At 52.9% G+C, this 22,747-nt stretch overlaps 8 protein-coding genes; 3 read left to right on the top strand and 5 right to left on the bottom strand.

The window, feature by feature from the left end:
* Positions 1 to 784: 784 nt before the first annotated feature.
* RCC_01823 (uncharacterized protein) lies at positions 785 to 2,631 on the bottom strand (the record flags this gene model as incomplete). XM_023767108.1 has 2 exons in its annotated part: positions 785 to 1,159; positions 1,216 to 2,631. The coding sequence occupies 2 exons, from the start codon at positions 2,629 to 2,631 to the stop codon at positions 785 to 787; spliced, it is 1,791 nt and encodes a 596-aa protein (XP_023622876.1).
* A 1,003-nt stretch (positions 2,632 to 3,634) lies between these two features.
* RCC_01824 (uncharacterized protein) lies at positions 3,635 to 4,633 on the bottom strand (the record flags this gene model as incomplete). XM_023767109.1 has 2 exons in its annotated part: positions 3,635 to 4,370; positions 4,419 to 4,633. 2 exons carry the CDS (start codon positions 4,631 to 4,633, stop codon positions 3,635 to 3,637), a joined length of 951 nt encoding a protein of 316 aa, XP_023622877.1.
* A 1,179-nt stretch (positions 4,634 to 5,812) lies between these two features.
* On the bottom strand, positions 5,813 to 7,215 carry RCC_01825 (related to DNA-directed RNA polymerase II regulator; the record flags this gene model as incomplete). XM_023767110.1 has 2 exons in its annotated part: positions 5,813 to 6,900; positions 6,951 to 7,215. The coding sequence occupies 2 exons, from the start codon at positions 7,213 to 7,215 to the stop codon at positions 5,813 to 5,815; spliced, it is 1,353 nt and encodes a 450-aa protein (XP_023622878.1).
* Positions 7,216 to 7,688: 473 nt separating this feature from the next.
* Positions 7,689 to 12,233, top strand: RCC_01826 (probable Lysophospholipase NTE1; the record flags this gene model as incomplete). Its single annotated transcript, XM_023767111.1, has 1 exon — positions 7,689 to 12,233. The coding sequence occupies one exon, from the start codon at positions 7,689 to 7,691 to the stop codon at positions 12,231 to 12,233; it is 4,545 nt and encodes a 1,514-aa protein (XP_023622879.1).
* Positions 12,234 to 12,565: 332 nt separating this feature from the next.
* Positions 12,566 to 14,013, top strand: RCC_01827 (probable salicylate hydroxylase; the record flags this gene model as incomplete). XM_023767112.1 has 4 exons in its annotated part: positions 12,566 to 12,608; positions 12,658 to 13,268; positions 13,322 to 13,528; positions 13,585 to 14,013. The coding sequence occupies 4 exons, from the start codon at positions 12,566 to 12,568 to the stop codon at positions 14,011 to 14,013; spliced, it is 1,290 nt and encodes a 429-aa protein (XP_023622880.1).
* A 114-nt stretch (positions 14,014 to 14,127) lies between these two features.
* On the bottom strand, positions 14,128 to 17,110 carry RCC_01828 (related to transcription activator protein acu-15; the record flags this gene model as incomplete). XM_023767113.1 has 10 exons in its annotated part: positions 14,128 to 14,336; positions 14,406 to 14,493; positions 14,597 to 14,715; positions 14,770 to 14,981; positions 15,039 to 15,058; positions 15,112 to 15,183; positions 15,245 to 16,363; positions 16,537 to 16,583; positions 16,645 to 16,876; positions 17,006 to 17,110. The coding sequence occupies 10 exons, from the start codon at positions 17,108 to 17,110 to the stop codon at positions 14,128 to 14,130; spliced, it is 2,223 nt and encodes a 740-aa protein (XP_023622881.1).
* A 741-nt stretch (positions 17,111 to 17,851) lies between these two features.
* On the bottom strand, positions 17,852 to 19,069 carry RCC_01829 (uncharacterized protein; the record flags this gene model as incomplete). The annotated part of the gene is made up of 1 exon (XM_023767114.1): positions 17,852 to 19,069. The coding sequence occupies one exon, from the start codon at positions 19,067 to 19,069 to the stop codon at positions 17,852 to 17,854; it is 1,218 nt and encodes a 405-aa protein (XP_023622882.1).
* A 2,104-nt stretch (positions 19,070 to 21,173) lies between these two features.
* Positions 21,174 to 22,529, top strand: RCC_01830 (uncharacterized protein; the record flags this gene model as incomplete). XM_023767115.1 has 2 exons in its annotated part: positions 21,174 to 21,571; positions 21,629 to 22,529. The coding sequence occupies 2 exons, from the start codon at positions 21,174 to 21,176 to the stop codon at positions 22,527 to 22,529; spliced, it is 1,299 nt and encodes a 432-aa protein (XP_023622883.1).
* Positions 22,530 to 22,747: the final 218 nt, after the last annotated feature.

Consider the following 22,747-nt stretch of genomic DNA (forward strand, 5'->3'; position numbering starts at 1 on the left):
GTCTAGAGGAATACAGAGTTGTACACTATTTTCGACTCGCAACTACTTCTGTGATGGGTATAATGCACACATTCTCAATAGTCTGTAACCATAGTAGTGCCACCTTTTCATGGATTAGGAACCGCATGATTCTAGACGCAGAGACAAAGCACGCGGATGTGTCCCGACTGAGGTCCATCAAGTCCGACTTCTCAAGAAAGCTTTTCCCAAGTCCTTTTRCTGTACGCCAACAACGCTCAAGGCCAGCTCATATTTAAAACGGTCGCAGGGAATTCAAAAGACGAGAAATTGCACTTTGTGCGGACGGGCAGCATCATTCGTTTTCGGCCTGTAAACTTGGTCGCATTGGCAGTTCAAAGCCATGTTCTTGCGCTGGAGACTCGCTTCTAAGCAAGTCATTGGGTCTGTGCGCGAGGGTGTTGATACCGTCCAGCTGCGTTCGTACCGAGGCAACCGAGGAAGAACTTTCGCCTCTCATGCCAGAACTGCTCTGCAACAACAAACCGTGACGAAAGCGCTCAGATTTGCGAGCCTTCGTTGAGCCTGCTGTACCTCCGCTCCCACTTGTAGACCATATGCGACGCTTTGGGGTAGTAGGTGGGGCACGCGGTAGCAAAACATCGCTCTGTCTCTTTTTCCATATCCGTCCCTGACTTGTGTGCTTCAGTCTGCATGCGGTGCCAATGTTCGTGGAGTTTGATAGTTCATGCCTGCGCGGAGACCTTCGGCCATCAAGCGCATTAGCGAACATGTGTCAAGAAGGTGTTTGAGGAGGGTAGGGCGATCACAACTCTTCCTCGTCGTTGACCTGTGGCAGCTGAGGCGTTGCGTTCAGCTTGATCTCAGGTGTCGAGGCTGCTCGGTCACCAGACGCAGCTGACGTTTGGCTCTCGTTCACACTAGTACCAAAGCCGCCAAATGCACTGCTGGCCAATCCCGGCATGCTAGATCTCGCACGCTTGTACGGACTTGAAATGCCATCGGCAGTTGCGTCGGTGATGAGCGGCGATAGGCCATCTGGAGGCGTTCCAGCATTCGCATTGGTCGAGTTCCCTGATGGCGATGTGCCACCACCTGGCGAATCCTCGACTTTGATGTGTGGTGTCTTGTGGCTGGAGCTAGACTCGCTAACTGGCTCAGCAGAGTGCTGGCGTTTGAGCTGTTGCAATATGTCAGTGATTCCAACACTCCGGGTTAGCTGCAGGCTATGCTCACCTTGATCTTCTGTACGCCCTCCGAGATCTCGCCTTGACGCTTAGCGTCCTCAGRAGACAGCAAGCCGCCATTTTCTTGCTTGACATCGCCATCCTCAAGCCCGTCGATTCGCCTCTCGTCATCCTCGTCGTCCGCATCGCTGTCCATGGCGTCCACGTCCTTGTTCCGATCGTGTCGCCGCTTGGCGGTAGTAGCATCCCGATATCCAGAGTAGCCTACGGTACCGGCTGTCTTGAGCGGACCAAGCTTGGAGAAGTCTGGTCCGGATGACTTGCGTCTGCTGTTCTGTTCTGTAGCCTTCTGAGGCGTTGTTTCTGGTACTATGCCCATCTTCTGTAACTGCTTCTTGCCACGATAGAAGAATGTGAAGACTGCATATGGTGATTCTGGAGGGTCCAGTCCTGTGACGGTCTGCGTGCTGATTGATTTCGGATCCAGTGTCTTGGGCTTGGCGAAACTCGTAGTATGGTCGGCATCACCGTCGCCGCCATCGCCGCCTCCGCTCTGTCCGTCCATACCTTCGTCGTCATCGTGCGCGTCGAATTGAGGAGAGTATTCTCCGCGTTTGATCTCGCCACTGGCAAGAACACGGAAGAGTGCGACCTTGATCTGGCCAGCAGCTTCTGATTGCGGTGGCTCGTCGTCCGAGTCCGACTCGGACGAGAAGAGGCCGTCCTCGATTGGAAGATCCTCCACTGGGGAGCTGCCATCTCCACCATACCGCAGCACGCCGTTCCTGTCCACCCGCTTGTAGCCTATCTCTTCCATCTCGCCGTCACTGTTGACCTCTTCCTTGACCTTGGTCCGCTTCTTCTCCAGTTTCCGCTGCCTCCGCTCAATCCGCGCCGCCTTGTCCTTGTTGCTGCCCTCGAGATCAAGCCCGTTCAGCCATCTCTCTAGTCCCACCTCCCTGAACAAGAACTCACGCTCTGCCAGGCCACCACCTTCCGATTCGGGCACGCTGACCCATCGCGAGTTCACCCACGTCTCTTCGCCGCGGCGTAGCAGAGTCGCAACTTCCTCCTTTGGACGGCCATCGAAATAAATATAAGCGGCAATCGTCTCGTTCGGGTTTGTGGTGCGCGGAATGTAGGGAGGCACGGTCGCAGAGTATTTGCCACGCTCGCCCGCATATCCTGGTAGTCCGCCAACAACTCTCGGGCGAGGGTAGGGGTCCTCGGGTGTGGGCTTTGGTGTCGAGTAAGGCACATTCAGGCCGGGTGTGAGCAAGGTGATGGAAATGGCAAATGTGGACTGCTCCGGTTTGCCCGTGGCCGAGTTGTTGGGGATGCTGGCGGGAGGAACGGGGATATAGGACGAGATTCGGGAGACGCGCGATTGTTTCTGGATCGAGTGCTCGGCTATGGGGCCATCCGGTGTGTGGATGCTGACCGCAAGGCCCTTGAAGCAAGGCATCTTGCGGTCCTCAGATCGCACCGGGGCGGGGTGGAAATGTGGTTGTCGAGGGTGCAATCGGCTGCAATGTGCGCGGTGGTGGTGGAAAAAGCGCGGGAGATTGTGAAGAAAGCTGCAGCAGCCTGCAAGGCGGAGTGGGAGTAAATTGTCGTCCGTCAGTAGCAATGCGGGCGCCGGCGGAAAGAGCCGAGCAGAAGATGTCGATGGCGATGGAAGAATCTTTTGTGAACGCGGCGACGGGTCGTGTACAAGTTCCGTAGTTCTACTTACTCCACCAGTTCGCGAGGAGAGCGTGTGCTTGTGCTTGTCTCAAAGGGAAGCTTCAACAGCAACGAAGTTCCAGGTTGTCCAACCCCACCTCACTTCAGCACTCGAGGCTTGATATCTGACGCGCGACAACACACACAACACGGGAAGACGATGCTCTATTATGAAAGAGGAGGGACTGATACTAGAAGCCGCCTGCGTCGCTCACGAGAAGCCAGCGCAGGACAAATTGTGCCTCAAGCGTGTCCCTCTCGCCCGCGTGCTTCAGATCACCTTTCCACATCAACGGTCACATGCGCGAAGAGGAGATAACTGACCGTGCGTTTGCCATGATCGATAAGGGATCTCGCATGACACACTTCGCGAGCCATCTTTGCGAATCCCTGTTCCGGGCGTTCAGTTGGCTTCTTCAACTCCCATCGCATGTCCGGACTGTGGCCCGTTGCCTGTTCATATCATATGAACTTGCCGAGGACTTGCTGAGCTGTGGCTTTGGACCATTCCTTGCACCTCGCGGTCTAAAGATACTACGTCTGAGTGGTCTGGTATTCATCATCCGGTGTTCGGACAATCTGCCATGATGCTGATCAGCGCTTCCCCTGTTCATCACTGCGTCAAACCTGACCAACAACTCCATGCGTAGGGCTTACGGCTTCGACCCGGTCAAGACAAAAGGCGGTATGAGCTGATGTGCTCTGAATGATTCTTTACTTCTCTTTCGTTGTATCTCTTTGATCTACCACTCCTCGTCCGGCACTATGATATGCGTGAAGACAGGTCCAGCAGCATTTGTAGCCAAGACCCACCTCTGTTCATCATCGGAATCAACATCTGGCGTGCTATTGATCAACCCTACCGGATACTCCACAGTCGAACACTGCAAAGCGCAAGTCAAATCATCTCGGGGCACAATCTTGCAATTCAGCGGCACCCGATCATCCTCCTCGATCTCCTCGGCGTCACTGAGATAGACTATTTGCTGGTCGTCTCGTCTAGGCTTGCTGGAAGTCGTTCCATCTACATTCGCAATCATCTCAGGATAGCTGGCATTTCGAAGCTGACCTTGAGCGTCCAAGCTGAATAATAGCCCTTGGTATGGACGTTCAACCAGAGTCTGTCCTCCACCTCCTGATAGCTCATGGCCATCCAGAGCTTCGTCGTCGCTCAAAGCTCGCAGATGGAAGGCTGCTGGTGTTTGAACAGCTGTCCGAGTGGCCGTAACGGTCACGGTACCCGTCAGGACTTTGGTGGTGGTGGACGTGACGGGACCGGTGGGAATGGTCAAGCAGCTGCAAGCCGATGAGATTGCGGCCGTCTTTGTGTATCGACCGAGACATGAGGGTTTCGGCTTCGGCTTGGATTTCTGGACGACCTTCTTCTTACTTGCTTCGCGCTTTTCAACGGATCCTGTGGGTGCCTGACATACGAACGCTTTGGTCGTTGTTGCTGTAACGGTTGCAGTGACCTTGGCACTAGGTTTGGGTCAGCCTTGTACGAGATCCTTGTATTGGCTAACTCACTTCGTGATTGTCCGAGTAACCGTCGTCGTTGCTCGAGGCTTCAACGAAAGGTAAGAGCTGCAATATGTAGTGGCAGCTGGAAGATCTTTGGCCGGAATCACCACAGTCTTGATTGCTGAGCAGTATGCATGTTTCGCATTGCCACTACGTCCTTCGAGCTCGATTGGTGTTGCCAACACAGAGGCAACGAGGGCGGCAAGGAAGAGTGATCTCATCTTGAGCGAGTTATGGGTAATGAAATGAAGGGGCGGACTGCAGGTGACTAAATTTACCTACTCACTCGAGGGGATATCCATCTTATACATATCAAAGTCCCGTTGACAAATGTCCACATCAAAGTCAATGGCGGTCTGGCTGCAAGCCTCGAAGCCAGCGCTTGTCGAATTGTAGCCGCAGGGCTGTTCGTCGCGAGTATTCCACGCTCAGTCAAGCGAGCTATTACTAACAACTCTTTGGAACCGCTGCTGTTCAAGGACAGGGAGCTCGGGTCAGCCCTCTGGTTCTGAATCAGAGATTGCCAAGCAACGACATGTGGCATATAAATGGGGCTAGTTCTGATTTTGGCGCGGTCTAGGCTCTAGCAAGCGCAACACATCACCTACGCGAACGGCCACRCCGTGCGTGCACGAGACTCGTCGGCATGGTTTGACTGCCAGTGGAAATGAAAATCAGCTGAGACCGAATGCAAGGACAGCAGTCAAATTCAGCTGAATTACAGAGTACGACTTTGATCATTCCCACAARAGCTTGGGTCGCTTGCAAAGCAGTGTAGTGTTCAAATGCGTCTTTGTAGGAGAGAGTTCCATTCTCTTCGCTTCCTTGCTGCGACACTCTGTTATCGAAGCTGTATCTAGTGCTCCCGATCACCCTCATCACATCGAGCGTCGAGAGACTGCGTTACTCCGAGAGGCAGGAAGGGGCGTAGTCTTGGACTCTCGATACTGTGTGCATAGCTAAAGCCTGACATCGGCATGTCCACATTCGCTACCGTGTCCAACCGACTTCTGAGCGAATATACCTGGATATTTCAAGCAATTGATGTTGAGATGTTGAGAGAGATTCCACACTTTATGTGTTCGGAACTTTCCAACTCCGGTCATGTCCAAGCCGCTTCAAAAGCTCTGGTCGAGACTGCCGGACTTTGACTCGCGGAGCATCTGCAGCTTCTTTGGATCCTGGAGGCACGCTCTCTTGAGCAGCTCAAACTCGACCGGACTGTTAAGTCACCTGTAGCGCGCGACAGCCGCAGGGACTAGAGACTTAATTCTTGTCAACAAGGAAGTGGTGTCTCGGGATTCAAAGTGAGAGCAGCCATTGCGCGACAGTTTATAGCCCTCTCATAGCAGGACGAGTTTGCATATAATGGCCTGGGCGTGATATGAAACGTCCCCACCTCAAGTCGCGACCTCTGCTGAAGGATCCAACGCAGCTCTCTTCTCCACTTGATTTTTCAGGATCTCTTCGTTGGGATCAGTGATCGTAACATGTAGCTCGTCCACCAGATCCTTCGTCTCAAACTGTCTCGCTCCTATAGGCCGTTGAGGCCGAAGCGCAGTCCTTTGCACCAGTGGATAGAAGTATGCACCCTTCGCCAGCCGCTTCCCTGCATCACCTGTCGTCTCAGGATCGTGCAGAGAAAGCGCCACAGAATCGTTGTAGAGATTGTGCAGGTCACCGTGCTGGTTGTAGGTCTCGTACGTCCGTAGGCGCTTGAACCTGAATCCCAGCCCTCCGTCCATCGCCTCCTGTGGGTAGAGAGCATCATCATCCTTCTCCGGGTCATTGACATTCAGCTTCCGCTTGAGATTGTTCACCGCCTCCTGGTCGTCTGGGATGTAGTAATCATAGTCATATTCTCGGATCGGCGCAGGCTTCGTTGACTTTGCCTCCTCCCACTCGCGCAGCTTCTCGTCATACTTTGCTTCCGCCTGCTCGTCGATTACAGGCTTGATTATCGCAGTGTCGAGCCGTTCGTCATAGCTCCCCGTCGTCGCAAGTGGATTCGAAATGAACTTCATCACCATGTAGAAACCGGCTGATGGTATTGCTTCCAGGTCAGGAAGTACGGGATACGAGTCGAGCAATTTGAGGTCTGAATTGGTTGGGTGTTTCGGGTTTTTCCACGCTTTTTTCTCTTCCTCGGTGACCTGAGCTCCTCTCAAGTTGGTGGTACTGTCCTGACCTTCGTACATATCGTGCGGATATGCCAAGTCGAAGCCCTTGACAATATTCCGCATGATATTGATTGGGTCTTCCTTGTTCACGCTCGGTTGTGTGGGTTTCGTGTTGTTGCGTGGCTTCGCAAGATTATTGGGGGTGGCCGCTGAAAAGTGCTGTGTATTTTGAGAAGCGGTATATTCAGTCCTTCGAAGGAAAGAGACAGCGCCGCTGGTTGCACTGGCCTTGCCTAAAGATGCGAGTGGTCTTAGGAGGGCCTTGTCTGCCGGATGTATGGTCTGTGGGCCCACTCGCGCCGAGATGGCTATATCCTGTCAGTGCATGACCAACACACACGCGTCTAGCATCACTTACCGCGCTCATCGCCGTCGAATACTCCCGGAATACCCACCAAGTCAATGGGCATGCCCAGCTCCGCATCCGCTTCAATGTTGAGCGGTTGGTCTCTTGCCAGACGCGATGCATATCCCGCGCTTGTGTATTGCCCGCCGGCGAGTCCTGTTCCCGGAATCTCGAGGAGTTTGGGTGGATGCGGCGGTGGTGGTAGGGCATTGGAGTATCGAATGCGCGCGWTGTAGTCCTGGTGCACCACCTTCTCTGCACGCGCTCCGGACGCCATGGTTCGGGGATACGCAGATACGCGAGGGCCGACGAAGTTATGCGAAGGTGTAGGTTTGATGTCGCTTCAKCTGATGCTTTTGTAGAGATGCTTCAAAGTACAACTTGAGCATTAGAATACGCGCTGTAGGCAGGAGCTCGCTCCGCGGAAGGTCAAGCGAGCATAGGCAAACGGCCTCGACCGCGGCGACCGCCAACTTTCTTCACACGCCACGACTGAAACATCATCACCAAATCGACCACCAAGGCTCGTAGACGACGCTGCTTGCATTGATTTGCCGAGCATCTGCGATACTTTGCGCATGCTCCCAGACCGGACAGATTACTGCACATGCTGGTTCTAATCGAAGCTGGGAACTAGGACTTGTCAAAGCACCAGCCCCGCAGCATGCCCACGTTCTTGGATTGATTCKGTGTCCCCACTGCGCACTGCCACCTGAGGCGCGGAAAGCATACTTCTAACCCACGTGCATCATGGACGGGACGGAAGGGATGGAGAGACTCGCCGCGAGCCTCTCTTCGTCACCAGCCGCTAGCAGAGTCGCCGAAGTTGTGCAAACCATGACCTCCATCGCAAGCTCAACTGATGCAGGTACACCGGCCGCCCGCTCCAACCTGAGCATGCTGGGTGGCCTGCTGCTGGGCATCTTCACGATAGTCCCGAGCATTTTGATCTGGATCATCACCTTCATCACCCTGACTCTCCCGACATGGCTGTTCTCCTTCCTCTCAACGAGTCTGACCTTCACCATGAACATGACGACTCTTCTGCTCCTCCTGCTGGCGATAGTGTCCACCCTCAGCTGGTTTGTGAGATATCGGTTCTTGAACATGTACTCTCGATTACCACCAGAACCACAACGGAAGGAGCCTCAGGTCGAAGTCTTCCCCGAGTCCCACGAAACAGAGTCCAAACCTGGCTTGGCCAATTACTTTGATGAATTTCTCAGCGCTATCAAAGTCTTCGGCTACCTGGAACGTCMAGTATTTCACGAGCTCACACGGACTATGCAGACTAGAAAGCTTATCGCGGGAGAGACGTTACTCCTGGACGAGGAGAAAGGCTTCTGTTTGGTGGTCGACGGCTTGGTTCAGATCTTTGTCAAGTCCAGTCGCGGACAAGGAATGGATTCGAACGAGTCTGCAATCGCAGACGATGATCAACCTGAGGATCGGACTGGTGGACATGGAAGCTACCAGTTACTGACCGAGGTCAAGAACGGTGCTCCCCTGTCTTCTCTGTTCTCGATCTTGGCTCTCTTCACGGATAATGTCAAGTTACGATATGACGAAGACGAAGACGATATGCATACTAGCGGATCCAGTGGAAATTTAAAGCAGCATGCTCGAGCCGCCGTGAGTGGCGAGTATGCTCCAGGCTCGGCCCAGGATAGTCCACTACCCTGGAGTGCCACAGATACTTCCCGGCCGGCTAGCAGCAGTCACTTCAGAGACCCTCCCCCGTTGACCTTGGATGGGAGCACCGACAATAGCCAAAATCGGCAATCCAGCAGGAGACAAAGTAAGGCTCGCGATGCCGGCGTTCGAGACCAGCGAGCAAGGAAAAGTAGCTCTGCTCATCCTGATATTGTTGCCAGAGCGACTGTCGACACTACAATCGCCATTATCCCTGCGAGCGCGTTTCATAGAATTACGAGGATCTATCCCAAAGCGACTGCGCACATTGTTCAGGTAATCCTGACTCGTCTCCAGCGCGTAACATTGGCAACTGCAAATTCTTATCTTGGCTTGACAAGCGAAGTGCTAAGAACCGAGCGTTTGATGGACAAGTATACCAGCTATGACCTGCCAGACTTCCTGCGCGGCGAGGCGCTGCAACGTCTGAAGGATAAGTTCCTCAAAGATCAGGAACGAATTGGACCTGAGGAGGGGATGAAAGGGATTGCATTGCACAATCCTCGAATTGCCCAGCGGAGACGAACCAGTAGTCGTCTTAGGCGTGATGCTGCGACGCAAGCACGAATGAGTGTTCGCAACGGCAGCCTGCATGCGGACGACGTGGGAGGGGAGCGTGGCGGGATGAGCGCTGGTGACCTACTGACAAACATCCACGCAGCTCGAATGCCCGGCCGCAGAGGCCAGCCTGGGGGCTTCTCGCAGCCATATTCCGCACCACGCGCTTCAAATGGGGACGCATCAGAGTCCATGCGCCACCGGAAGCGAGAGTCATTCAACGCGGGGCACAACCCTCGAGCCACGATGCATCGTCAGGAGTCGATGGATGAGGATTTGATATTCCGCGAGTCTATCATGGAATGCATGGCGAAAGCCATTGGCCTTACCAACTCGAAGGACGCTTTGCGGCAGGCCTCTTCCGTGGCCCAGTCGCCTCACTTGGTCTCCTACGACTCGCGCAAACAAAGCGCAATCTTCGGCAATGCTTTTGGCTTCATGGACTCGTACGATGGCGGCTCACAGGACGACTCGGAATCGGTGGCATCTGCGTCCGCTTTCAGCGTGGGCGGATCTGCCAATATCCTGGACGACTTACGGAACGAGGTCGAGATCGTGTTCTTCCCCAAGGATGCAGTTCTGGTCGAGGAAGGAGAGCGAAACCCCGGGTTGTACTATGTCATCGACGGCTTCCTGGATGTCAGTGCGTCGGTAGATGAACAAGAGGCAAACTCGAACGTCTTTGGCACCACGGCTAAGCCTGACATCCCGGAAATGCTCACCCCACAAGACCGACGACGCGTCTCGGGAACAACCAGGTCTACGTCGGTCAGCGGCTCAGAGAACGTTCGTCGCAAAAAGGCCGGACTCGCCCGTAAAAGCCTCTTTCTGATCAAGCCTGGCGGTCTAGCGGGCTATCTTGGTACGATCTCTTCGTATCGTTCCTTCATCAACGTTACTGCCAAAACTGATGTCTATGTTGGATTTTTACCGCGCGTCGCGATCGAAAAGATTGTCGAGCGGCACCCGATTGTGCTATTGACCATGGCGAAGAGAATGACAAATCTGCTGCCGCGGCTGATCCTGCACATTGATTTCGCTTTGGAATGGGTGCAAGTCAATGCTGGTCAAGCAATCTACCATCAGAAAGAAGACAGCGATGCAATATACATTGTCTTGAACGGGCGACTACGCGCCATACAGGAGAGCGATGATGGTAAGATGAAAGTCACCGGAGAGTATGGTCAGGGTGATAGCGTGGGCGAGCTCGAGGTGCTCACCGAAACAGCCCGATCCAGCACCCTGCACGCAATTCGTGACACAGAGCTCGCGAAGTTCCCAAAGACGCTGTTTAATAGCCTGGCGCAGGAGCATCCCGGCATCACCATCAAAGTCTCAAAGATCATCGCATCTCGGATGAGGGCTTTGATTGAGAACCCGATGAACGAGTCGGATAGCTACAACAAACTTGCGGTCGAGAGGCCCAAGGTCACGACAACTTCGAATCTCAGGACGGTTGCGATCATCCCCTGTACATCAGGTGTTCCTGTTGTTGAGTTTGGCCACAAACTGCACAATGCTTTGAACCAGATTGGGAATCCGAACGGCGTTTACGTGCTGAGCCAGTCGACAATTCTGAACCACCTTGGCAGGCACGCATTCAGCAAAATGGGCAAATTGAAGCTGTCGCAGTACCTGGCTGACCTTGAAGAGAAGTATGGACTCGTGATCTACGTGGCAGATACGAGCGTGAAATCGCCTTGGACTCAAACATGTGTGAGTCAAGCTGACTGCATCTACTTGGTTGGTGTCGCTGAGGGCTCGCCGGCTATTGGCGAGTATGAACGTTTCTTATTGACCACCAAGACTACTGCGCGCAAAGAGCTCATCTTGCTGCACACTGAGCGGTACTGTCCCTCGGGGACAACAAGAGCATGGATGCGGAACAGACCTTGGATTAACGGGGGTCACCATCACGTTCAAATGGCCTTTCGATCAGCACCGGAGCCCGTCCATCCTCCCCAGAAGCGATTCGGCAGTGCCATTAAGCAGCGTGTTCAAGTGATACAAGCCGAGATACACAAGTACACGTCGCGGAAGGTCAGGCAAACTCCTCTCTACTCGGCAGAAACACCGTTCAAGGGCGACTTCCATCGTCTGGCGAGGAGACTTTGCAACAGATCTGTTGGCCTCGTCCTAGGCGGTGGTGGTGCCAGAGGTCTCGCTCACGTTGGTATCATCAGAGCTTTGGAGGAAGCCGGCCTCCCAATTGACATCATTGGTGGGACATCAATCGGGTCGTTTGWGGGTGCAGTCTATGCTCAAGATGCCGATGTGGTACCAATGTATGGCCGAGTGAAGAAGTTTGCTGGCCGCATGGGCAGTGTCTGGAGATTCGCGCTTGATGTGACCTACCCGTCCGCATCGTACACAACTGGCCACGAATTCAACCGCGGAATCTTCAAGACGTTCGGGGACAGCCAGATCGAAGACTTCTGGCTCGACTTTTACTGCAATTCGACGAACATAACAAAGTCGCGCTCGGAGATTCACACGAGCGGCTACGTTTGGAGATATGTCCGCGCATCGATGTCTTTGGCGGGCTTAATTCCGCCCATGTGTGATGAAGGGAACATGCTGCTCGACGGCGGCTACACGGACAATCTGACTGTATCGCACATGAAGGCACTCGGGGCAGATCAGATCTTCGCCGTTGATGTGGGTGCGCTGGACGACGACACTCCGCAAGCCTACGGCGACAGTCTTTCCGGAATCTGGGCCTCGCTCAATCGCTGGAATCCTTTCTCGTCATACCCAAACCCGCCTACGCTCTCCGAGATCCAGGCCCGGCTGGCATACGTAAGCTCAGTGGACAATCTCGAGCGTGCGAAGAACATCCCCGGCTGCAGATACATGCGACCTCCAGTTGAAGCATATGGAACACTGGATTTCGGAAAGTTTGACGAGATTTACCAGGTGGGCTATCAGTATGGACAGAAGTTTTTGGCTGATTTGAGGGAGGAAGGACTGCTGCCGGGTGGAGAGGAAACTGAAGAGAAACGAAATCTGAGGAGGACTATGGCTCCAAGGCGTGCCAGTATTTGATGTGATGCATATTCTGCGCAAGGGGCTTGAAACTGTGCTCGCGTCTCGCGGTGATACCCCATGGCGAAAGCAATGTCGCAGCATATTGTAATGAAATATATTGACTTCCTCACCTCGCTCCGGAAGTTGCTAGGTGACAATTCTTCTGGGTCCTGCGGTACCTACCTATCGCGTCGGAAAGAGATCGGCTCGGCACCCTGCTGGTGCTTGGTGGGGCCGAAGAACCGATAAATGGTCCCGAATGTGAGAGAGCTAACTCCATGACGAATGCTACATCATTTACAATAAATGCCCATACATCTCGACACATTTGAACTCTGGTCTCATTGATCATGTCTCCTAAGAAGAATTTCGAGATAGCAATTGTTGGTGGCGGTATGTTCTGGCTCCAATTCACGAATCATTATCTAACCGTAACATCTAGGTATATCCGGGTTGGCGCTTGCGATTGCTCTTCATCATAGGGGAATTCCTATTACCATATACGAGCAAGCGCCTCACTTTGCAGAGATTGGAGCTGGAGTTGCCTTCACTGGAAATGCAGTTCAGGCAATGAAAATTTGCCATGAGGGTGTCCACGATGCTTTCCACAAGGTCCGCACGGGCAACATGTGGAAGGAGAAAGCAAATGTCTGGTTCGATTACCACGATGGTTATCACAGCAGGGAAAACACTCATGCATTTACCATCCTCAACGAACTTGGCCAAGCGGGCGTTCATCGTGCACACTACCTGGATGAACTCGTCAAGCTGCTGCCCAAGGAACACGCACAGTTTGGCAAGCGTTTGAAGTCACTTACCAAAGGTAATGATGGTAGGTGGAATCTGCAGTTCCAGGACGGATCGTCTAGTAGTGCAGATGCGGTTATAGGTTGTGATGGCATCAAGTCTACGGTGAGGCAGATGATGTATGGGCGAGATCACCCATGTGCATTTCCAACGTACACGTACAAGTATGCGTACCGGGCACTCGCAACAATGGAGGATGCTATCAAGGCTGTTGGAGAAGAGAAGGCACAGAATGCATGCATGCATGTATGTTTCAGTTTCTCACATTGTGAGTTTGGTCAGACTGACATTGGATCTAGATGGGACCTGGCGGGCACATGTTGACATTCCCCGTCAATCACGGCAAGACGTTGAACATTGTAGCTTTCACCRCTACGAAGAACGACTGGCCGGATCATGAGAGGCTTACCATGCCCGCAAAGCGAGAAGATGCACTGAGGGACTTCGAAGGCTACGGCGATGATGTCACAAAGCTGCTCCAGCTATGTCAACCGGAGCTCGACATTGTGAGTTTCATAAACGGCACTTGACTGTCAACGTCGGAACACTGACCTTCGCGAAGTGGGCCATCTTCCATTTAGGAGACAATCCTGTTCCCAATTTCGCGAAAGGAAGCTTATGCCTAATTGGAGACGCGGCCCACGCAACATCTCCCCATCACGGGGCTGGAGCGGGTCTCTGTATTGAAGACAGTGCTATCCTCGCCGAGCTACTGGCAGATGAGCGTGTCCGCAGCACGCAGGATGTCGAATCTGTATTTGCTACCTTTGACGAGGTTCGACGAGAGAGAGGTCACTGGCTGGTCCAAAGCAGCCGACGCATGGGCGACTGCTACGAATGGCTAGGGGAGGGAGTTGGCGAAGATTTCTCCAAAATCGAGGAGGAGATCAATAGGCGGAACGGCATTATTGCTAATGTCGACGTCACAGAATTGTGCCTAGATGCGAGAAAACATTTGTCGCAGGCCTTGGGGTCGGCAGGGAAGCTGTGAGGAGGCTGTCGCAGTCGATTTGTGGCATTTACTCGGAGCACGCATTACATATTAAGCTCAAGCACAAGATTCTCTTCCAGTGTGTTTTCAATATGTTTGTGCTAGCAGGGGAACCTACTGCTGCGGAAAATCCAGCCAATCCAAGTTGATCAACTGCTGACCGTACCACGCCTCCGTTAAATTTTCGGCCCCAAAGAAGTCGCCATCTTCAAGACTCAGGTTGAGTGGTGTGGTTGCAGAACCAGTGCCAGTGCCAGTGCCGTTTTGCCCGGCATCTGACACTTGGGAGGGATGCATTGACTGCCCCTGTGCACGCGCAGAGACTTTCAAGGGTTAGCTCATCGTAGAGTTCTCTATTTTGCAATGGCGACAGTCAATCAATACAGACTTACCTTGCCCACGGGCAGTCTCCAAGACCTGGTTCTTCATTGAGTTGAGAATTTGCATTGCGTGATTCGCAGAGGGGATCTGATCCTCGTACTAATAGCCAAGGACAGGATGGTTAGCAGTTCGGTGTCTCAAATGGCCTTGCATGTCTAGCAACAAGACAGACTTTACGAAGGAAGGTATGCCTTGCACTTACGTATTCCAAAATGGATAGACAGCGACTCCACGCTGTTCCCATGTCGCTGACATCCGCCTCCGGTCGATAGTCGTCGATCTTCGAGTAAGCCAGGAGCACAATGGCAGCGGCAAATGTGACTATAAGGATCATGTCAGATACCTAGCAGTCAGTAACCAGGCGGAACGACGTACAATAAACAGAGTGCCATCCGGWGCTTCGATATAGCGTTCCTAGGTGGTCATACAGAGTATCGATTAGCCGACCTGCGGTCGAAACGCAACTGTTGCAGCAGCTTCGAATAACTTGGTCATCCAAGTGAGAAATGCTTGAGAGTCTGGATTCCCGCTTGGTGGTGGCCATCAACAACAGAGGCCGAAGCGACAGCAATCTGACATAGAGGAATCTAGGGCAGTTATTGTAAGCCGTGACTCCATACAGGACTACTCGGACAGCGACTCACCGGCAATATAGTACTTGTTGCTAGGGAAAAGTGAGTTAGCCAGCCGAAGCGACCTATAAGATGGTGAACTCACTTGAAGCTGGACATAGTCTGCGGATACCATGGCCTGTCCAGGACCTGGCATTCGAAGGTGGTCTGGAACACTCTGTCATACGTGAGCAATGTGGTTCATGGTATTGGTATCGATGGCTGTCGCATATCCGTACCTCTAGAAAGCTGTCCAGCCGTCGATTGAAGTCAAGTACGGGCGTCACAATCTCAGCGACGTTGCTCACGCCATTGCCCGACTTCTGAGATCCGGAGTCCCTGTAGAACAACTCTAGTATTTCTTCCAGAATGTCAAAAAGCTTGCAGGAAAAGACAAACAGTCCGAGCCTCGAATGGATGCCGGCTGGCTGCCCAGACTCTCCTCGGTCGCTCAGGTACTCGTCATCAATCATCGCCGGTATGGGGATTGAGTGGGAATTATCAATCATGGAAGGGCGTCCAAAAGTCATGGCAAGTAGTCTGTCTAGATTGACGCACGTATGCCAAATTCGACGGCGCATCTCCCGTTCGACCTGACTTCCAAGCTTCCGTGTACTATTATCAACGTGCAACCCCAGACTCATTGCCATACGAATGGCCAGGCCCACCGAGTTCCAGCATCGGCTAGCATATTCGGTGGATTGCAAATACACGCCGGTAAGTACTAGCATCTGCACGAGAGAGACACTTGTGGAGTCCAGGATATCGAACGGATATGCTTGACGAGATCTCTGATAGAATCCATTGGCAACGTTACTTTTCTGCGCAGCTTCAATGAGGCTGGAGAACTTGCAGCCGATCGCAAACACCAGATTCAAGATCGACGTGAACGTTGCTTCTTCGGCCTCTGAAGAAAATTCCGGATGCGCATCGGCATTTTCGACCCATAGACGTTCGTATTGCCGCAGGAAGGTTGGTCGATGCAAGACAGGAAAGAGAGGGTGCACGAACTCCCAAAAACACAGCAGAAAGTTGTCCGCCTGTCGCCTGATTGGAAGAACAGCCACGCCTCCATCATTCGCGCGTGTCAGGCGGTCTGGTATAGGCGCTACAGGAGCGAAACTCCTGGGATCATTGTAGGTATCTCGTGTATTAGCTTGGAGGGGTGTCGGGGAGCCACTGTTTTGAGCTTCCTTGACAGATCGTAAAAAGGCCACAGTTGAAGAAGGCCCATATAGCGAGTCATCGCCGCTTGCGGCAATTGTGGCGAGCCCATCTGCCCGTCCAGGGTGCCATTCGCGATTCTGCACAGGAATGCCCTGGCTCGGAGCTCCCTCCTTGGTTGTCAATAGCTGTGCCTAGAAGCGAAGGGCAAAAGGGTCAGCGATGTCTCAGACATTCGAGGAGCGCAGACAGAGATCCCAGGAGGCTTTCTCCAAGATCGCAGCATCTTACAGATGCGCGGAGGTCTGCTGTTTGTGTCGCCTGTCAATCCCCGAGTGGGATGTCTTGTGCCCTTCAATGTACTTACCGGGTTGGGTAGTACGTATGGCATCTGGGAATTGCTTGGTACATGGTCTAGAACCAGCATGAAAGAGCTTAGCACACAAACCTTCYTGATGATGTGTTAACAACATGCCATTACCGTTCGACTGCTTGATGCTGCCCAGATCGGACAGTGCTTGTGCCGCGTCTCGTCGTATTGCCGGATCGGATGAAGATATTCGATCACCTTGCCGCTTCTTCTCGCTGCCTTGAGAAGGACGGCTCCTCTGGCGCCGAACATAGGTGTAATCGCACTGACTAGCAACGCCTCGTTCTTCGCACGCTACGCAAATCGGTTTTCTTCCATCGCAGCGAGTTTTCCTTGACTATATCGGGTGAAGGAGTTAGCGACATATCCGTCAAGCATCGGAACAGCCGAAGGCATCGCAAGGCCCTATCGATACACGCTGTATAGTTAGGCTACCCTGTATGCCTCCGGCTTCTCAATTCGATACCCTGCATGGCCCACACGCCTGACTAACGCGCTGTCTTTTGGCCTGGGGACTGTCGCCCTCACCCTCGAGTCCTTCAGGAGACGAAATCTCGGCATTAGTGGACATCGCACGTCGAACCAGATGATCTCGCTATAAGACAGGGCTCACACTCTCGGTGCGGCAAGTAGCGGGGACGGATKATCACCATGTTGACCAGAGGTTCCGAAGCAGTGAGGTTCGTTCGAACTCTATTCCGTGTGAAATTTACCCGGGCCGGGTCGCCCGGAAAAAGATGGTAAGGTAGGTCAGGGTACCTAGGCAGTAATCTTCCACTTCACCTCATTTCTCGACATAGCAACATTGAGATGAGATGTCTAGTTTGCCATAGCTTCGCAAGGATTACAGTCAAGCCCATTGAGGACACCGTACAAAGGGCGTAAAGTCCAGTGTTTAAGCACAGCTGCTTCAGGAACTGGTGGCGCGTGAGGAGCTTGCCAGCGCTGCGAAACGCCCTCTCTCACACGAACGCTTGAGGAGTGTGCCAACGAAGACTGTTTCCAACCAATTGGAAGTTGTCGCCACTAAAGAGAGCGTCGTGACTGCGAGCGAATGTCGTTAGCTCACTTCGCCCTTTGTATACGGTCAGTATCTCTCCATATGACGCTATAATTGCTACCAGGAGTGAAGACTCAGAGGGAATTCATTATGTCGCATTGCAAACGTAATATATACAGTACTGTTCCGTCCTGTCGAGCTGACTTCCACTAACACCTTTTGCTATGCTACAGATGCAGGAACAATCGTCTTCCGCGTTATGAATCTGAAGGAAGTCGAGTATTCCGGTGGTGACATGAAGTTTCAGGATCTTCACGACGAGTCGTTCTTCACATCCTTGGCTAGGTCCTCGGCCTGTTTGCTGCGCTTCTGGAGGACCTGCTGGAGCTCACTGAGTGTGTCCTTGGTGAGCTGCTCAGCCTCTGGCCCTCTCTTCTCGGCGGCCTCCTTCAGCTTCATGAGTTGAGGCAGAATTTCACTGCCGCCGGGTACCATGTTCAACCACTTGCTGATTGACCCACTTGAGAACTGCTCAGCCTTGTTTGCGGCATTCTTCACGTAATTCTCGAGGTCCATGGTATTACCGCTGGACACTGCAGAGGTGACTTTTTGGATGGCTTCCGAGATGTTCCCGTTCTTCAAGGTGTCCATGTTCTTCTCGACCAGCTCCTTCACTTGGGGATTCTTGTCCAAAGCAGGCTTGATCTGCTCCTCCCATGCCTTGTTCCAGGCTTGGTCTCCAAGCTGCTTCACCTCCTCGACCTTCTCCTGGATGAGTTTTCGAATCTTATCGACAGAGTCGGCTGAGAAGCCTGACTTGGCGATCTGAGACACCTCCGACCAGGTCTCATCAATTTTCTTCTTCGCATCTGGTCCTACTCTGTCGCCAAGGTCCTTGAGTTGCTGGTATGAGCCGCCCAACTTTTTCTCGACTTCCGGGTGGTTTGCAAGAATCTGCTGCGCGGAGTCGCCGGCAAGGGATGCGAGTTCCTGAAAGCGCCGAGAGAGGATGCTCCACACGTCGTTGGCAATCTCGAGTGAAGTACCTTTTTTTCTCGATACTTCCTTGATCTCCTCGTATGTTGCCTTGACAATCTGGTTGACCTCATCGCCATGCTTCTTCTGCACCTCCTCCAAGTCCTTGAACGCGGAGTCCACGTATTGGCGACCGCCCGGAATCCATCCAGCGTATGACAGAGAGACTTCCTTGAGCTTTGCAATGACGCCCTCGGCTGAGTCCGGGGTAGCTTCTTGGAGGGTCTTCTTCAGTTGCTCGCTTCCGTAGTCGACATAGCTCTTGGCCTGTTGAGCGGTGTTGACGGCAGTTTTTGCTCCTGAGAAGTAGTACCAGCCGTAGACCGCTGAGAATGCGATTCCAGCTCCCATGAGACCTCCGACAACACCGGGTCCAACGCCGCTGCTATTGCTAGTTCCGGCATTCTCTGTGGCGTAGTTTCGTCGTGCAGCCTGTCTGAAAGTTGCTCTGCTTTGAATGGTGCGAGCTGCACGGGCAGTCGATCTGGAGAACATTTTGAATTGTGGAGAGGTAATGTGGCTGTGGATGTATAATTGCGAAGGAAAGAGGAAGTGCAGCATTCGACATCACTTTCATTGAAGCCAATGGCCAGAAACGTCAATTGATCGTCAGTGATTGTGGAATGACGCGCGCTTACCGCACAGCGGCAGTTCAGGAACCGGATTCTACTGACCATTCAGCAGTCTAACCAGAGTAGGAAAGGTATAGAGGTAGATGGCCTACATCAACCTATATCTCTTTCACCGCTGGTGCCATTACAATTGTCAAGATGCTGATCGACCAGCAGCGTGTTGATTTTCAAGTCTAGGGTCAGACCGCTTTTTAGAAAAGCTTGTGCTATAGTTCACAGTCGTGGATACCTAGGTAGAATCATGGAAGTGGGGCTATCGAATGCTGAGCTCGAGGGTTAGGGTTGGGGTAGTCACATCCGCTTTGGATGCTGAAGTCCGCCAGGATATGGAAGCGCATTCGTGATGGCAAGTCGAGTCTGCATGTGTCGGTTGCACCTATATTCGTTCGGCAGCATTTCGTGCTCGAGTAAGAATGCCATGTCAATACGATGTATGAATGCTTTTCACAACTCCACAAATTGTTAGGCTCGACACAAGCCGAACGCCAACGACATATGGACAGCAATCGCACGAGTGTATTCAGTGCAGCTGGGGACACTTGTTGGAAGCGTAAGAAGCAATCAATTGAAGCGAACGACTGCATAGAGGTCGTATCGAAAATGTCGAGCGGTGAGCGTAGCCTCTACGAACGGATCCGCAGTAGTGTCCATCGGTCAGCCTCAGCTTAGAAGCCGTCTTCAAAGCAGTACTTGTCACTGGAGTCGTTGAAATCGTGCATCTCCGTCTGTCTACATGCACTTCATGCCTCAGATCTGGCAAGACACTTGATGATGTAAAGAACGGTTCATCCGTAGGGCGCTATGCCTGCTCCAATTTATATCGAGCATTTACCGGCATGGCAACGGAGCTAAACCTTGAAGACTTGCCTGAGAGTCATTCGATGTACAGGCAGCCCCGTTCGAAAGGGTACCTCACCTGGCCACCGCTCTCTGGGTCGACAGTCGGAATGCAGACCTGAAGCAGCACTGTGCCGTATGGCAGTTGAAGCCTGCTCTCAAGAGGAAGACGGTACACATGACGTCCTTGCTTGGAATGCCATGGCCAAACCTTGTCATTAATCGCCGTTCGGTGTGGGTGAGCCAGGGTGATACGCAAGGGTCCCGATTCGCCAGGGTACCCAACTCCTCGTGGTAGCGTGGCGTTTTGGGCATTGTGCTGCGGGCTGTAGCTGCCTAGACCGAGCCGGAGTCAGGATGAGGATCCGGCGAAAGCAAATGCGAGGCATAGCCAAAGCAAATGCAGCTGCAGGCGACAGAAGTTGAGCGCGATCGAAGATCACACTACTGCATATCGCTTGTCAACTCTACGTCAGCTCAACGCTACGCCCGCCTGAGAATAGGTTCGGTAGCTTTTGTTTCAATCTTTCACCACCCGCCTGCTGTGTCCAGCAACAACAGTTCATTAATCAAGGGGTTCGAGCACGCACACCCTGATTGTCCGATACATCCAGTCCGCCTGTGGCTCTCCTTGTACCCTCAAAGAGTCGTCGTGTAGCGCGCGAGTCACTCGTATACCTTGCTGCTTGCTGCCTCGAGCTCGGACCAATCTTTTTTTATTAGCGAAGAGAAGAAGCCGGGACTCCTGATTATTGTCCGCCGTCGTCGCAACTCCAGCTCCAGCGACCTTTTCAATCCCCTCCCAAAGCCCCTCGAACCGTTCCAACCTCGCCGTCAGCAAACCACATCATATCGACACTGTTCGGTCGATCAACCGGATCCTGGTCCTTGCCTTGACTAGTCTGCCGCATGTGCATGCAGGTCGTTACTACCAAGAGCCAATCGCAATCCAAGCTTCCCAGCTGCCCCAGCATTCTTGTCGTGTGAGGGAACAACACGGCTCACCTTTTACACATTTCTCGCCGGAAAGGAGACTTTGCGCAACACATCATTGCATCGATCTTCGCTTGCAACAACAGACCATTCGACGTATTTGCGMCGCATTCTGTTTGTAAGAGCACGCTCCGATCATGCAAACTCGACGGAAAAGCCTMAATTTGGGCGACCTGGGGATAGTCGCTGCAAAGCGAAGCAGGACAACGTCAACGTCGCATCCGTCGCCGCCATCGACGGTACCGGAAATCGACGAGCCTCACACCAAGAGAGCGAAGCTTTCGCCACCGTCAGGACGCATGAGTCCTCCGCGGACGACCGTGATCAGAATCAAGGACGAAAAGCCAAAGAGTCTCGCCGAGATGTCGCCTCCACCGTCGCCAGTTGCTGAGTGCGCCAACAAGATCGATACGGAAGGGATCAACGATGACATCGTTATTGGAACCATACAACAATTAGAGAGGACGGGGAATAGACCGCACTTGGTGAAAGAGCTGGCAGCTGTGCTTGCGACCAAGCTGCACATTGTTGAAAAGTACGACGCAGACATTACATCCGAGCAGCATACGAAAGTCGCTAACATTCTGCGTAGATCTGCCAACCCATCCGCATTGATATCATCGAGACTGACCGCTTATCTGCAACGAGCATGGCCTGCCGTCAGTCCATGTCCTCTTGCCAAGGAGTTGTCACCTGTGCACCCTCGTAGGCTATATCTGTACTTAACTACTGGACCACACCAGCCGATCCCAGAGGTGGTGGAACCAGTGCAAAAACCGACGCGCATTATCTCGCCATCTCTATCATCGGCCTCTGCCGCAGATGAAGAAGATCGTTTCGCGAGAGATCGGCACGCAATGTCACCATCGCCCGAAGTGGATTTGTCGTCGCCTGAGTATGACGAAGATCGTGGGAACTCTCCTCCCACACCAGGAGGCTCTTTCGCGCAGCGGGGCTCAGTGCCGCGAGACGCATCGAGCTACACCGCTCGAAGGGCTGCAAGTCCTCCACTGGAAAATGAGGAGCGTGATTTCAAACAAACGGCGAGCGCTTTGTACGAACAGGCATTGGCCAGGCGCAACAGCCAGGAAAGCCAAAAGGATGTTAACATGGAGCAAGGTGATGCGGTTGCTGGCGCAGAGCAACGGAATGATAGTGTGAGCATTTCAATAGAGCCCGACGAGACGGAAGAATGTGCCGCCCTGAAGAATCGCGAAGCTGCTGCAGCGTTGTTCGAATCCGAGCACCTTCAAATGCCAATCGATCAGACAATGGACTTCAGCAGTCCAATGCTGCTTGCTCAAAACGATACCCGCGGCGAATCGGCCGCAACGACTGATCATCACGACTCAAACATGGATCACATGGCACTGGACCAAAGTGAGAAAGACACCTCTATGCAACTCCCGGATCCAGCCTTTGCATGGGACAGCTTAAAAAGCCCGGAGAACATCGAGATTGCGGAGCTTGAGGACATGTTCGATGAATACTAAAGAGAAATTTGTCTGGATAGAGATGTGTTGGATGATTGCCAGGGAATACCTTATGTTGTTGGAGTAGAGTTGTGGGTCGACTCGAGTCTTGGGTTAGTTGGGGTTTGTATTACTATCTGTGGACATGAACTGAGTCTGCTGGCTGGACCGCAGTCAAGCAGAAATGATAACGACTAAGAGTATACACGAGATCAACACTCACATTATTGTGCGTCTTT

This window comes from Ramularia collo-cygni (genome assembly GCF_900074925.1).
Source record: "Ramularia collo-cygni strain URUG2 genome assembly, contig: RCC_scaffold02, whole genome shotgun sequence".
NCBI lineage: Eukaryota > Fungi > Ascomycota > Dothideomycetes > Mycosphaerellales > Mycosphaerellaceae > Ramularia > Ramularia collo-cygni.